This window comes from Harpia harpyja, chromosome 2, assembly GCF_026419915.1.
Source record: "Harpia harpyja isolate bHarHar1 chromosome 2, bHarHar1 primary haplotype, whole genome shotgun sequence".
NCBI classification, from domain to species: domain Eukaryota; kingdom Metazoa; phylum Chordata; class Aves; order Accipitriformes; family Accipitridae; genus Harpia; species Harpia harpyja.
This window is the reverse complement of record NC_068941.1, coordinates 41,703,539-41,718,349: the sequence shown is the minus strand read 5'-3', so window position 1 is coordinate 41,718,349 and position 14,811 is coordinate 41,703,539. Positions and strand designations below refer to the sequence as shown.

General features: G+C 44.5%; 1 protein-coding gene across 1 annotated transcript; it reads right to left on the bottom strand.

The window, feature by feature from the left end:
* Positions 1 to 7,511: 7,511 nt before the first annotated feature.
* NPY2R (neuropeptide Y receptor Y2) lies at positions 7,512 to 13,327 on the bottom strand. The gene is made up of 2 exons (XM_052777837.1): positions 13,202 to 13,327; positions 7,512 to 10,090 (listed from the first exon to the last, which is right to left on the bottom strand). The coding sequence occupies exon 2, from the start codon at positions 10,052 to 10,054 to the stop codon at positions 8,897 to 8,899; it is 1,158 nt and encodes a 385-aa protein (XP_052633797.1). The 5' UTR covers positions 10,055 to 10,090; positions 13,202 to 13,327; the 3' UTR covers positions 7,512 to 8,896.
* Positions 13,328 to 14,811: the final 1,484 nt, after the last annotated feature.

Sequence of the window (14,811 nt, the reverse complement as noted above, 5' to 3'; positions counted from 1 at the left end):
CAATTATGGAGGGCATTATTTTTCATTTCAATTTATGTCCTGGTAATCAATTATACACAGAGTTGGATAGCAGCTCTTTTGCTTCCCCATTAGAAGAAAGCAAGCAAATAAAAATGAGGCTTCTGAATGTAATGAGTTCTCTTTCTTTCCTTTTTCTACCTCTGATTCCAGTTAACTGAGCTAACTATGGGTTTTTATCTTTGAAGGAAGCAAACTTGCCGTACACAGTGAGGCTGCCTTTGTTACAGTCTAACCCTTTCTTCATTTCTAGTTCTGCTTGTCCTTGCAATTATTGCTCTGGCTTAAGATGACTCATGTAGGATCTCAACAGTGGAGACCATAAACTGTGCATCCCTATCACTAAATTTTCACCAGTCACCTACAGAAGCAGGAATTAATGTTACCCAGCTGGGGTTTCTTGACCCCTGCCTATCATACTGATAAGTACAAGTTCTACAACTCTTTGTGTTGTCGTGTCCCTCTGCTGCAAGTAACCATGCGAGTAACCATCATCTCTAAGCTTACACAGTGCATAGGCTTTAAGCCCTTTGAGACTGAAACCTCACTTTGTTTTATATAGACACAGATACAGATATAGATGCAGATACAAATGTATATGTAGACATAGATATAGATCATACGCATATACACATACACATATGCACAGGTCCTACCTGTTACAGTAGCTGTGCAAAGCAAATGACAACAACAATAACGTTGGCTGGCCATATAGGCAACAGGACAGAAATATTTGGGGTTTTCATATTTTTGCTTTCAGAGAGCTACAGCATCCTACTGTTAGCTCTGCTATTTGTTCACAGCAACCACAACTATACTACTAAGTTAGATTGGGGTTTGGGTACAGTACTCAGGAAAATCCTTACTGCCTACCCATTGGCTCACCCTTTGTAGAAGGATGGAGAATCTCCTTCTCCATGCAAGGAAATTCAGACACAGAGGCTACAGCTCAATAAAACTGGGCAGTGCACAGTTCTTCTGGCCCTGTGGTCAGATAATGTATACTGACAGTAGCTTTCCTGCAAATTTTGTGGTATTTAGCCTTAGGTCTCCTCTGCACCTTGTGTGGTGTTCATCTATTCCTCAGACTTATCTTCAGAGACTTTGGAGTCAAGGGAGAGTCATATTGCAGCCCACCAGGGAAGGTTTTCATAGCATGAACCAGTGGGTGTGTGCTGTACATCCTGAGAGGTGGCACTGAGGGCATGTTCGATGTCCTATCACTGTCCATGATAGGAAAGTGCTGGAGGACAGAGATCGTGGTCTTGGCCACACGATCTGCTGGGAACAGTCTGGTGCACGTGTGCATAAGCTCTGTCTGGAAGAGTGCTAGTTGGCAGAGTCCAAAAGAGTGCTAAGGAGCATGCTAATTCAGTGGTGTGGACTATCAGCAGCATACTGCTCAGCTTCACTTTCTATTCTTGTTTTATTTAGCAAAATAATTGCAATCGGAGAGACTCCCAGCCTGTTTCTACAGATAGTGTGGAAGCCTTCAGCTTCAGCCATCTGGCATAGCAAGCTGCACCCACACACAGGCACTGTCACAAGCAGTGAGCATGGGCCACATGACACCCAGCAATCCTTTCGCTTGTCTCTGCCCTGGTTTTCCCATCTCTGGTACAGGGATAGTAAAGTTCCTTCTCTTTTGCTAAGGGTGTCAACATCTCTGGAAGAAAAAATTGAGAAGCATTGGGGTGAAATACAGTCGACACATTTAAAATCAGTATTGATGAAGTGATTTCTTAAAGGGTCTTCATTGTTTCCTGCAGTATTATTCCAATAATTAAATTGGAAGTTTGATCAGACACGTTTGTCTCCACAAAGAGCACATTGAGTTAAGGCTGTTAAGCATTTCCTACGGGAAAAGACTACTGGGTTTAATAAATTGACCTAGAGGATTTATGCTTTTTGCTGAGCTTGTCTGAAAAAAAAAGTCCTAAGTAAACCGATAAAGCCAAATTCATGTTTTAATTAAAAAATCTATAGTCTTCAGCTTTCATTATAAAACATCTTTACAACCTTAGGTGTGAAATCTTATTATTTGTTTGTGTGCTTGCCTCTTGTAAGTGATGGTGTAGTTTTCTCAAACTGTGGTATTCATAAAACTTTATTTTTACATCCCTATTTTATGGTCTAATTTCAAAAAAACCAGCCAGCAGTTATATTGTTTTAAACCTCAAGAATGCATGCAAACAAAAGAAACTCTTCTGTGTGGTTCTGCGCAAGCAGAGGTAGATGTCTATGTTCAGGAAATGGTCCTCCATTTTTCCCTGGTCGTTCAGAGTTTCAAATGAACCCCCATCAAGTGCAAGGAAATCATTACCTCCTCTGCTTGAGATAAAGATGATTGGGTTGCAAAGTGTAAAATTTGTTATTTTATGTATATTTTTTGTATTGTGGGATTTTTAAGCAAAAGCAATGAATCAATCAAGATGTCCCAGTGACTGTGAGAGCAGGTTAAATCACCTGTTCCTGACAAGGAGTTCCTACCCCATGAGAGAAATCGGACCATGGAATATCGCATTTTAAATCAAGGCAGCTTTTCTGGGGAAGAAAGTTTGTTCCACCCCCTCCGACCAGCAGTGCCTACGCAGCATCCACTTCATGCTGCGGTACAGAGGAGAGGTTGTGCTGCTCCCATCCCACCATGGCTGCATCCAGCTCTGTCTTAAAGTATTTGCGTTTTGGCATAACCACCTGTCAGACAGTGGTTTTGTCAGCACAAGAACATTATCACTTCTTATGTGTAAAATACTCTTTCCTGCAGATCTCACTGCCGGTTCGATTCTGGTACGAGTAGCACTGCTGATGGAGGCGCAGGGAAGAAATGCACTGCCAAAGCGGCGAAGCCTACCAGCACTCGCTTCACATATTATTATGAAGTGGCCGTCGGCTTTTGGTGCCTCGGGGCACATCAGTGCTAGAGATGGCGGGAGGTACCAGACTGAGCCTTAACCTAGCACTAAGCCACACAGGATGAGCCAGCCTGAGGGGAACACTGCCAGGGCTACGGTGTCATCAGCCCGGACTAACTGACCTACACCTATCTTAGCTCTCCCTGCACCAGTACGCAGTTTGTGTGCACTCAGTACGAGGGTGTCTGTGGACACTTACTGTCAGCTGTCTTTGAGGTCTAGAAGCTGAACTACGCTGAACTTGAGAGGCAGCAGACACGTGGCACTTGCACACTTACACTCTGTGGAGTCATCCGCATCAGAGTGTAACTGGGATGAAACACCACCAAATGCAACGTGTGGTGTCCTCACAGCGGCAAAAACAGAGATTCGAAGCACTGAAAAACTGATTCATGCTTCCCCAGCCCAGCTGCTGGGAGCAATCCTCGCAATCTGCTGGGGAAGGGGGTCTCTACCTCGGGTCCTATCTTCAAGTTCGGTTCGGTGAGGAATGGCTGGGTAACTGTGGCCGTGCTCTGCTGGGATGGGCTTGTCCTCAGCCAGTGTGCAATGAAAGCAAGGCTAGCTGTTTCACCAGCTTGGTTACCTTAAATAAATTAAAAAGTCACACTGCTGCCAACAAACTTTAAAATCCAATTGGGTACAAACAGATCTAATTTTGGAGGATGCCAGTAAATAGGCGAATGGCCCTAGACTTCTATTTTTCTGTGCAACCTTGAAGGGATAGAAATAGTTTGGCCCCATGGATGAATAAGCATAGATTCTACTGTTGAAAATATTCTGTATAGCAGGGTTAGTAGATTATGAGAGTTGTGAAGTATACAAATAAAAGTCTGTTTCATATAAACTCCACTTGTGCAAATTCAGCTCCAGGTCCAAAAGGCAAACCACAGCCCGTTTCTCTTACACAGTATCAGCAAAGCAAAAATTATAATAATTTTTTTCAAGCTAAATTGTGCCTCCATCATCAGATATGTAATTCCACAGTCTTTAAGTTTTATAGCTTGAAGCTCTCCTCCTTCCAAAGGAGCTCAGTGAAGTCTGAGAGGGGAAAGATTTTAACGCAAACACCAATTTTTTCATCTATCCTATCTGAAATGAGATTTGAGGAGTATGTATCCATTATTCATCCCATGTACTGGCTAGAATTAATAACACACCCATTGCTTCTGATACATTATCAGTACAGAGCTGTTTACCTATATTGCCTTTAGGTGAAATAATGTACAGACACTTGCTTGAGAACATGATGTGAATTTTAAGGCTCAAATGATCACAGCAAATTCTCCTCAAAGTTCCTCAGTTTCCCCGGGCAACACTGTCCTTTGTGCATACAATTGATCTGTGTCTTCATTTGCCCTGGTTTCATTTTAACACGTTTCTCTCAGACTAAGGGAAGAAGGAAAGTCTAAAAATCAGTTACATCCTCACTGCCCCTGTTCTTGTGCACTCTTTCTTGCTACTTGAAGTAGCTGCTCATCCTCTGACTTTCTTACTTCTCCAGTTTCAGCACCTTCAGATTTCCTTACTACCTTTGTATTAATTTTCTTTCAAAATAATGGCAATTTAATATTTTTTAAAAAATGAAGACAAGAGATGAAAATTACTATCAATTGCATAAATAAGCATTTATACTGCAGTATTAAAACCACAGCTCTTCAGCAATGCTAACTTTGCATAGATTACGTACATCTCGTACCTTCTTAGGGCAAAGAACCTGTAATTTCGCACAAAGTAGCTCCCTTATTGTGGAGTGGCATTTATAATGACAGTACTGGTAAATAACTCAGGGATCCAAAGACAAAACTCATCCCTTAAGGTCATTATCTGGATTAATATAAGAAAAATCCCTGAGGGATTTTAGAAACTATGAAGCAAGGAAACAGATTATACTAATCTGTGAATTCAGTGGTTCTTTTGTGGTCTGACAGATAAAATGCAGATAATATTTTCCATTCAGTTATTATTCTTAGTGTTATCTAACTTATTAATATTTTCGCAATGTATGTATGTCCATTACACATTTTAGACAAGACATGGTTATACCAACTGTGGGGCAGCAGACAATTATTTCCAACTTAACCCTACCAAACAGCCTTTGCGCAGCTCTGCCGTACAATTTATATATAAATAGATATGTATACTAAACCCATTTGTTGTCCGGGCTTAATCTGTCTATTTTAATTGCTTATGCCCTCAAATCTATTTTTTTCTCAGCTTCACAATGATATACTTGCTGCTCAGTCTGCTGTTCTACGTGGAGACCACAATTCTCAGTGAAGACTATTTACTCATAGGGCTAGGCGAGAGGGTTCAGCACTGTCCCCACATACCAGAAACCCAGCTTCACTGGCCTCCCCGTAAGACCCTGGCAAGCTTACTCAGGATTACTCCTCTGCTTGTAGTCCAATGGCTGTAGCCCTGAACAGGCAACGTGACTTTTAACACTCGTCCGGAAGCAGCACAGCGCAGTGCCTGCAGCGCTGGTCCCAAGCTGCTATGTATGTCCTCCACCGAGGCAAAAGCATGAAAGCCTCAGGAGAGTGCCCAAGAGCAGCTCTTCTGCCCCCAGGATTGAGCTGGCTCTTGCCCAGCCGGTGCTGAGAGAATGCATGGGTGCAGCTGTACATAACTAATGATGTACTGTTCGGTACTCTGCTGCTGCCTAAGCCTGGAGACACATTTCCGCCAGTAAAATTTGCAAGGCATCAAAATGTGTTCTTCCAGGGAGGCCCAGAACTAAGTGCTGACCAGCTAAGATCCTAGATCCTGATGGGATCCATGTGGTGGACAGCTCTCCCTTTTATAAGCCAACCCCAAATGAGAGCCCAAAGGAAGACCCACCCAGAGATTCGCATGGTGCTGCTCTCCTCCTGCCTGTAATGCAGTATCTTTGCAGTAGAAGTACTCATGAAGAAGGCGGGGGGGGGGGGGGGAGCAAATTAAATTCTGTCTATATCTGTTTTGATATCCTTGGCCTGGAACCTGAGTGCCGTGCAAAGGTCATATCCCCATGAAATCATGATATTCAATGTTTAATTATTTTATATACAATAGAACAGCTCTAAGAAGACATACGTTGCTGCCTCAGGAGAGACTGCAGTGTGCTGGCTAGGTCACTCTCCTGAGACCTGAGGCACCATGGTTCAAACACTTGCCCTGAATCAGCAATGACATTTCATTTTGGGTGCCCCACCACCTACTTGCAAATTCTTCAATGAGCGGTCCTGCTGGTGTTCTTTGGCTTTGTATAAAACTTGTACTTGTTCAACGGGAAAAGAATATAATGCTTTTAAAAAAACTAATTAAAGCACTAACAGGTGAATGGGGAGACCTGGATTCCAGTTCCTATTTCAGGCAAAGCAGAGGCTCCCCTGCAGACTCTTCAGTGGTTAGAGCCTGCTTATAGGTTCACTTTCCCTTAGGGGGAAATGGGGACAAACCCAAAGTTTCCACATCCTTTGACAGCTGGGATTTGGGGCAACTCTGAGGGATGTTGCTACCTCATTGCTTTTGGTGAGAAAATGCCCAATTTTCCTACAACATGAAGGGGTACTAAAGCACATAGCCATGTTTGTGCGGGAACCGAGTCCTGAGGAGCGACTAAGCTATGCGACAGGCTGTGCATGCTGGCTCTTCCACGTCCCATCTTCAAGTGCCCACGGGAAAATCCACACCCTGCAGTGGGACACTGTGTGGAGGTTTGTGACCCTAAAGCAGGCACTGACCCAGGCAGCACCTCCACGTGAAAGCAATGCAATAAATTAGTGCACCAACTTTGTCTCAACTTGATGGCTGCAGAGGAAGCTTGGGAAGCTGTAAAATAAAGATACCATGAAACAGACCGAAAGATAATTTGTAATTAATCACTTTTATACAGGATGAAGTAAAGCAGACTTAAAATTATGGAGAATTAGCCTGGCAATTGTAGCTTTAGCACACACTGTCATGGTTACTCCAAAACTGTCTATATACCACACTCTAACAGGCTTAGAAGAGTTGAAACAGAACTTTTAAACCATTTGCTTTTTAAATAAAGGATGCTATTTGTGGCAATAATACTTGTGATGATGGGTTCAGAGTCAACTGTAAGTGATACATGTGATTGATGTCCATAATAATTGCACACTTCTGTAATCCTTCCTCACCCATAACAGTTTTGAGCTTACATTTTGGATATTATTAATACTCAGACAAAAATAACTTGTGGACAATATCATGTTCTCAACATGGTTGAGAATTAATCTATTTTTGTAAAACTGTTTAAGAATGATGGATACTTTTTCCTGCTTGAGTAAACACTAGCTAATTCTCTAGACCTCCCCTCTCTGTTCATGAAAATCCAGGTCCAAATGATTTCATGGATATTTAAAGGATGGTGCCCAATACTGCATACACAAAGATGAATTTCTCCACTTGATAAAGATCTGATACCATTCGTTACATTGCTAATACTTCAGTACCGGAGTTTTGTTAGGTTTTAATTTGTAAGAGAGAACACACTGAATTTAGGAACAACGAAAAATGGAGAGAAAAAAATGAGGCAGCTGAAATGCAGCTGTGGAAAGAGACTCCAAGTGAAAGTATCACGCTTATTTTTATTCTAGATAAGCAACAGGGCAGCTTGGAATAAACATGGGTTGACATTTTTTTCATCTCTTTAATGAGTTCAAAGAGGCTAAATAAAGACACAGAAGAGTTGAATATTGCTGTGTACAACACAGTAAACATTAAAATTTTATACCTGAGCAAAAAAGGAATTTAACTATTAACTACAGCATGCAGAATAACTGATAAGTTATCACATAAACCTAGCATACTGTTATTAGGTTACAGCCATTCAGATGTTCTTAATTTTTACAAAGGCTAAAGATGGAAAAAGCTCTAAGACGAGATGAGTGTGTGACATAAAACCACAATAAGGAAAAGCACATTACCATCTAGCAGCCTTTCCAGAGGATCAGAATTATCTGCTGTTTTATTATCCAGGGAGAAAGCAGCAACAATTCAAAGCCTGTGGAGTTAATAACACGTTAGACATTTAAGCAGGTCCTGAAAATTAAAATATTGGCAGTTTATGAAGTGCTCACAGAAGACCTGAGCCTGCATCCCCCGCCCTCAAATGCCACTTAAAGCATTGCGTTTGTGAGCTGTTCCCAGCGCAGAATGAAAGCTAGGGATCTGCAGGGAATGACTGATCAGGTCACAGGCTCGTGATTTTCTCACTGGCAGAACCACAGCCAATTCTTACGGAATGACTTTTTACCCCATTTGGTTGACCAAAACCCACATTTCATTTCATGTAGAAACTTGACCTTTCTTCACATTGAATCTGTTGTTTGGGTGGGGTGTTGGCGTTTTTTTTTCTTTTCTCTTTTCTTTTTTTCCCTTAATCCATTTCAAAAGCTCTGGTTTGAAGTACTTCAGTGCAAGTCAAAAAAGAGTAACATATTTCTCTTCTTAATTCCCTTATCTTCGCAGAAGATGCCTGTGGGAGAGAAGGGGTCTGAAAAGTTTGAGCTTTAACCAGCACAGCCCATTCCCCCCAGACAGACTTCATTCTCCTGGCAGACTTCTGCTCTCCGTATCCAATATAAAAATTACCTGCTCCCACCATCAATATTCCTGTGCTACAAACCAGCCTTTCGCCTTCCTATAGCAAAACCAGCAAACTCTGCCTTTGTCATTTAGACTTGTCAAAAAGAGATGGGAGGGATGGGAGAGTCTCTTTCCCTGTTAGAGACAGCCATAAACAAGGTCTCTCCTTTTTATTTCCTTGCAGTTGTATAGTTACATACTCTTGATGGCAATCAACTCCCCTCAAATCATACCACTTGCTTTGACTTGCCTGCTACTTTTCTTTCACCATTCAGGAATAAAACTATGCATTAAAAATGCATGGGTCAAAATGGATTTATCCCTTTGTCCACAACATATTCATTTCTTCTTTAAAGTCAGACATCTTAGACATTGGTAGGTTGTGTGAAAGAGTCTCCAGGGAACTGAATCCTTTTTGCTTCTAGTTTCTTCCTGGCTTTGAAAGCTGCTGATACTTCAGGGTGGATGGAGTCCAGCCGCTGTTCGCACTGGAAGGCCGTGAGGAAGGCCGTCCTGTAGTTGTTATTCATCCAGCCATAGAGAAGGGGGTTAGCAAACGTTGAGCACATGGCAATGACATGAAACACTGTGTAGATCAGTTTGTACTCTTTCAGGTCTAACACCTGACTGTCAATGTCACTGACTAGCTGGAAGGTGTGAAATGGCAGCCAGCTGACGGCAAACACCACAACCACACACACCAGCATCTTGGTGGTTTTCTGCCGCCGGTGGTGGTAGTGGTCATTCCCCGCCCCAGGACTAACATGGTTCTTGAGCTTGGTCCAAATACGCGTGTAGGCATAGGAGATGACGGCCAGCGGCAGCACGTACTGGATCAGGAGCATGGAGATGCTGTAGATGGTGCCATAGTTGAGCTGCCCCTCTCCTGGCCACTTCTCAGAGCAGACCACAATCTTGAAGTCAGGAATGATCTCAATCAGGGAGTACTCACGGAAGATGGCCAGAGGACTTGCCAACAGGGCACTGACTGCCCAGGCAACTCCTATAATGAGGAAGCTGATGCGCTTCGAGATTTTGCTTTCCAGGTGGTAGACAATGCAGCGATGCCGATCCAAAGCGATCACAGTCAAAGTAACGGTAGACACATGCACAGCAAGAGCCTGGGCATAAGGCACCAGGTGGCACAAGACCGGGCCCAGTTTCCATTCACCCAACAGCGTGTAAACCAAAGTGAAGGGCAGGCACAACGTATTCACCAGCAGGTCAGCCACAGCCAGGTTGGCAATGAAGAAGTTGGTCACTGTGCGCATGCTTTTGAACTTGATGATCACGTGGATCACGAGGGAGTTTCCGATCACCCCCAGCAGGATGATGGAGCAGTAAGCAAAGATGAGGATTATCTGCACTTCAACTAGCGTTGTGCTGTCCTTCAGTTCTGGTTTAGGGTCCAGAGCCAATTCGTTGAGCGGTGTGGTGTATCTCGGCAAGTACAGCTTGGTGAACAGCTCCATTTTCATTTCATCCGTCTGGTTTCCTTCACCTACTGCTTCCAGGGGCCCCATCCTTGCAGCAGCCCAGTCTAAGCAACAGAGCTGTCCCTGAAAACCAAACAGTACAAGAACATGTGGAGAAATCAGTCCACAGTGGCTAAGACAAAAAGTAACGAGCTAAAGCTACAGCTCCGTCCTCCTCTAACCCACGTGCTACATCGCAGGATTAAGAGAAGATCTGCCTTAATATATTTAAATTCTGTTGCCCTTACATTTGAAGCCCGATCCTGTAATATTATTCAGGCATGACTCCTGCTGAAAATTGGGACAGATTTCAAAAGCATTTCAAAGACAAAGTTTGCCTAAGTAAATGCAGAAGGATTAAGATCCTGCTGGGCAGCATATCCTTTTCTACAATCCACTACCTAAAACTACTGCTGATTTAGCACAAAACTTCCATTAATACCTACAGGAATTCTACATGGAACAGCACCATCCAGACTGTTATTAGCATAATAATCTTCCAGCTTTTCCTTAATGGAAAGTGTTTCCTTTAAATAGTTACTAAATTCTTAGAGGTTTATGCCCCTCCTTAATACCAGAGAACTAATTACTGAGGTCTTTTTTTAAGAAACTTTCTTTCAGGGAAGTTTTGTGCCACAAGGCAAGCAGAAATACCACTCTAATGGAACTGAAATGATAGCATTTCTCTGAACTGACTGTGTAACCTATTCATGCTGAATTTAACTCAAGAAACAATTAAAACTCAGTTATACATAATATTTCCTTTCTGTGCAATGTTTGAGAAAACACAGCTCCTTGGAGCCTGCCAATCAGAGATTCATTTCTGACTGCAGTCACAGAGAAGAGCAAATCATTCCCCTGCTGATGTCAGTAAGAATTTCACCACTGGCATCAAAATCACATTCTGTTGCCTTCTGTACACAGGCTGAGCCAAATTCTATGCTGCCCTAGGACTTTAGTAGGCACGGGTGGGTATATGGATGTTTTACAGTTAATTGCTGACTTGGACTTCAGTCCTATGTAAAATGTGCATGTCCCCATGCAGACTGCCCAGGCCATGGGTGGCACGCTAAGTGAGCATCGTGCACCTGGGGACTCCTTGGCTTGACCTGGGAAAATAATACGAAATTGCCACTGCCCAGTGGACTCATCGAGAAAACACCACGGTTTGCCACTGAGGGAAAAGCCAAACCTGAGTTACAAACTCTACTTCCCCATTCATACATTCCCTAAGGAAAGCAAGAATAGAGAAGAAATGTCACTTTCTTGCCATCAGGTGTTACACATAGCTTAATCCATCTCAAATTCAGGTCTGCCTAAAGAGACTGTCTAGCTATTAATGCCTTCAACTTCACATAGCTTTTTAATTTTTTATTTTATTTTATTTTATTTTTTTAATCAGATCCACTTCATTGTAGGTTATCATCCCTATCTCTGTCCCCATCAACTATCTAGCAGTGACATCCTTAGGCATGATTTTCTAACTGAGAAAGGAGGGTTGTCTACCAGCAGGTGACTGAGACCTTTGTGTTTGCTTGCATCCCACACAATACCCCAAAGAATTTCTCAGTGCAAGCTCTTTTTGCAAAAGTGACAGATCGACTGCATGAACTGAAAGATATTTTCCCCCCAACTAAACTGGTCAGAATTGTGCTATACTGTTTAGTCTGCACTTACTGTACAATTAATAGTGTAAGCCTGGGATGTGAAACACTGCAAGATACATAGCTGAGATGTGCCAGCTGTTCATACAAGCTTACCCTGTAGATTTTAGTAATATAATCAGTTATCAACTACTAGCCTAAGCACGGGTGGCAGGAGGAGATTCCTCATCAATACACCTTTAGTCCACCAGGTTAAAGATGTAAGAGATCCTCCACAATTTGCACAGCCAAGGCTATACAGGAGTGCCAAACTCTGCTGAGCTTTTTCCTTCAACCCGTGTACCTACATCCAAGAATCACGCTTGCATATATTATTAGAGTAGAGATTTGGTGATGTCCCAGGACTGGCAGGTGCTCCAAAATCTCATAATTTTTTCAGTGCAAAATAAAAGCAGGTCATATTTACACACTGTAGTAGAAAGGTGAGGGGGAAGGCAAATTTCACAGGTTTTTCCCCTTCTTTGCCATAAATCCAGGCAGGAGGATGTAGCTCAGCCTAAGCGTGTAGCATCCCTTTCTTCCCCAAAATATTTTCACCTGTTTCTCTAGTCCCTGACTTTCTATTGATTCCTAATTCCAGCTCCCCCTTTTTTAGCAAAGCCTTCTTTTGTTCTGCCACCTTTATTTTATTTGTTACTGCCCTGTTTGGGCCGATGAAAGGCGTTTTGATCTTGTCAATAAGACAAAGCTGAGGGAGGGAGGAGGGACGACCAGGGTTTTAAGCAGAGATGAACTGGCATGTTAGTAAGTGATGAAATAAACCAGACAAGTTTGACATTGTCGGTGGGACAGTTAAGTGGGCAAAGAATCGGCTGCTTTCAGAGTATGGGGGAAGACTGAGGTGCCATTTGATACCTCAGGTAGTGTTTGACAGGACCCTTTCTGCTCTTTTTTAGTATAAACTCCCCAGCTGATAGCATTTATTTGCACACCTTGCATACTGCCCAGCGCTGGGGGGGGGGGGGGGGGGGGGGGTTGTCCAATTTTTTTCCCCAGCAGTCAGATCCTCAGGGGCGGGTATCCAATTGCCTCTTAACTTTCGGCAGAGGAAGGCCCGCAGAGGATTTACATCGGCTCCGACAGCAAGTGAGCACAAAGGGCGAAATAGGCGATTACATCGGCGAGCTGCGTTGCCATCAGGACCGCAGTGCCTGCGCTGGGGAAGGGGTCTGGGGGCTTGCTCCAGGCGAACGAAGGGGACGGCAGGCGTGCCCCTCGGCTGCCGCCGCCCTGCCGCTCCCCCGCCGCCCTGCCCGGGAGCAGGCACCCGTCCCCCCCACGCTGCGGGGAACCCGCCGATGCCCCACGCCGGCCGCGCTCGCTCCTCGGTGCCCCCCTTCCAAATTTTCCCCTCCCCTCCCATCCCGGCGAGGCGAGCGCGGCCACCGCCGGCTATTGCCACAGGAACCGTTCTCCCAGGGCGGGCAGCGGAGTCCCCTCGCCCCGCCAGAGGAGTACGGCACGGTACGGCACGGCACGGTACGGGGCACGGCACGGTACAGGGCCCGCCCGCTCCCCCTCGCACACTCACCGGAGCGGCTCTCTCCTCCCTGGCGCGGCCCGTCCAAAGTTTGGAGGCGCCGGCGGCCCCCGCACGCCGGTGGGGGGGCGGGACGGGGCGGGACGGGGCGGCCCGGTCCCACCGCCCCGGGGAAGGGCTCGGGCGGGGCGGCGGGGCCGGCTCGGCAGCCGCAGTTGCGGCTGCGGAGCCGGCCCCGCCGCCCCGCCCGCCGGGCTTCGGCGCCTCACGCTTGAGCCTCTTTCCCAGTTTTCCCAGTCCCCAAACTGCCTTCTGGAGCGGCGTAAAGGGGATGATGATGCCTTTGCTCCGAAGAACTGCTGAAACCCTTGGGTACGAGCACCCCGGCTTGCACAGATTCGCTGTTCCTCCCTCCCAAGAAGGTGTAGATATTGCCAGAGCAGGTGTAAGGATGAATAAAGCATTTACATATTCTGTCCAGAGTGAAACAAAAGATCGCATATTTCTTTACAGAGGTAAAGACAACAGCTGCTGTATTTATTTAGTTCTGTACTCAGTAACCTTTCAGAAAAGCTCTCTTGCCGGCCAGCTTAACTGAGGACTAGCTCCAGCCAGCATTGCTGCCCTCCTGGTAGGGTCTAGCTTCGTTAAATCCACCAGTAGGTTCTACTTAGTCTTTTGCTGTGTGCCTGATGCCTCTTTCCTAGGCATAACTTCTGAGGTTCGAGGGAGTGTCTTCTCAGTGCACAGTTGGAGGGCCCGGTTCACTGGACTGTGCTTCAGCCCTAGTTGCTGCTCCCAAGAATGGGAACCAGGAGACTTTGCTTAATCTGTGGCTACGGCACTGATGCTTGGACAATTCTCATCCCAAACCTTACAGAAGCTGCTATGCAGAACAGGAATGCTCCTTTACTTTCTGTCGCTTAGGTAAATTTGCCTTAATATTTCAGGTAGGTTCAAGGATCAGCAACCTTAGCTTCCCTCTTCTGTCCTCCTCTTCTTCCAAAGGAGACTCTGAACAAGAGCTCTTTCTTTGTCAAAGGTAATGCTCCTTGCTTTGGCTATAGCTCAATATTTTGCTCTCATCAGAGGATAGAATGTAAATGGAGTATCAAGGAGTAACTTCAGCCATTTACAGTTGGTTTTGAAATTCAAAACACGTCTTGAGAACCCCCTTAGATCTTTACTAATTCAGGCTATCTCTTCACAAAGGCCCTTGCTCTTAGTCCTTCAGCACTTCTGTGACTGTTAATGGAATGCTCCTAGCTTGTTGCAAAATAAATTTCTCTGATGCCTAAATAAAGAGCCAGGAGTTTCAATTCTCCTACCCCTGTTTATTTCATTTTCCAAGTCAATTTAATTGTAGGATTTATTTTTTGGTCTACCAGCAGACACAAATCCATGCCATGAGTTTTAGTAATTAGAGCACTTGTATACTATATGGCCGTAACAGCCTGCAGTTCTTCCCTTTCCTTCTCTTACAAATAGTCAACAGTGGCATTTCACTCATCTCAGGGGTGTTGCTATCGTGCTCTACTCCACACACTCTTTCTAGCTCAACATACATTTTCGCTGGTCCTAATGTCTTGGAGGGTGTGGTGAAATGCTACAAATCCTTATAATCTGTCCAGCTCAGGATCCCATAGCTAAGGAAAAGCTGT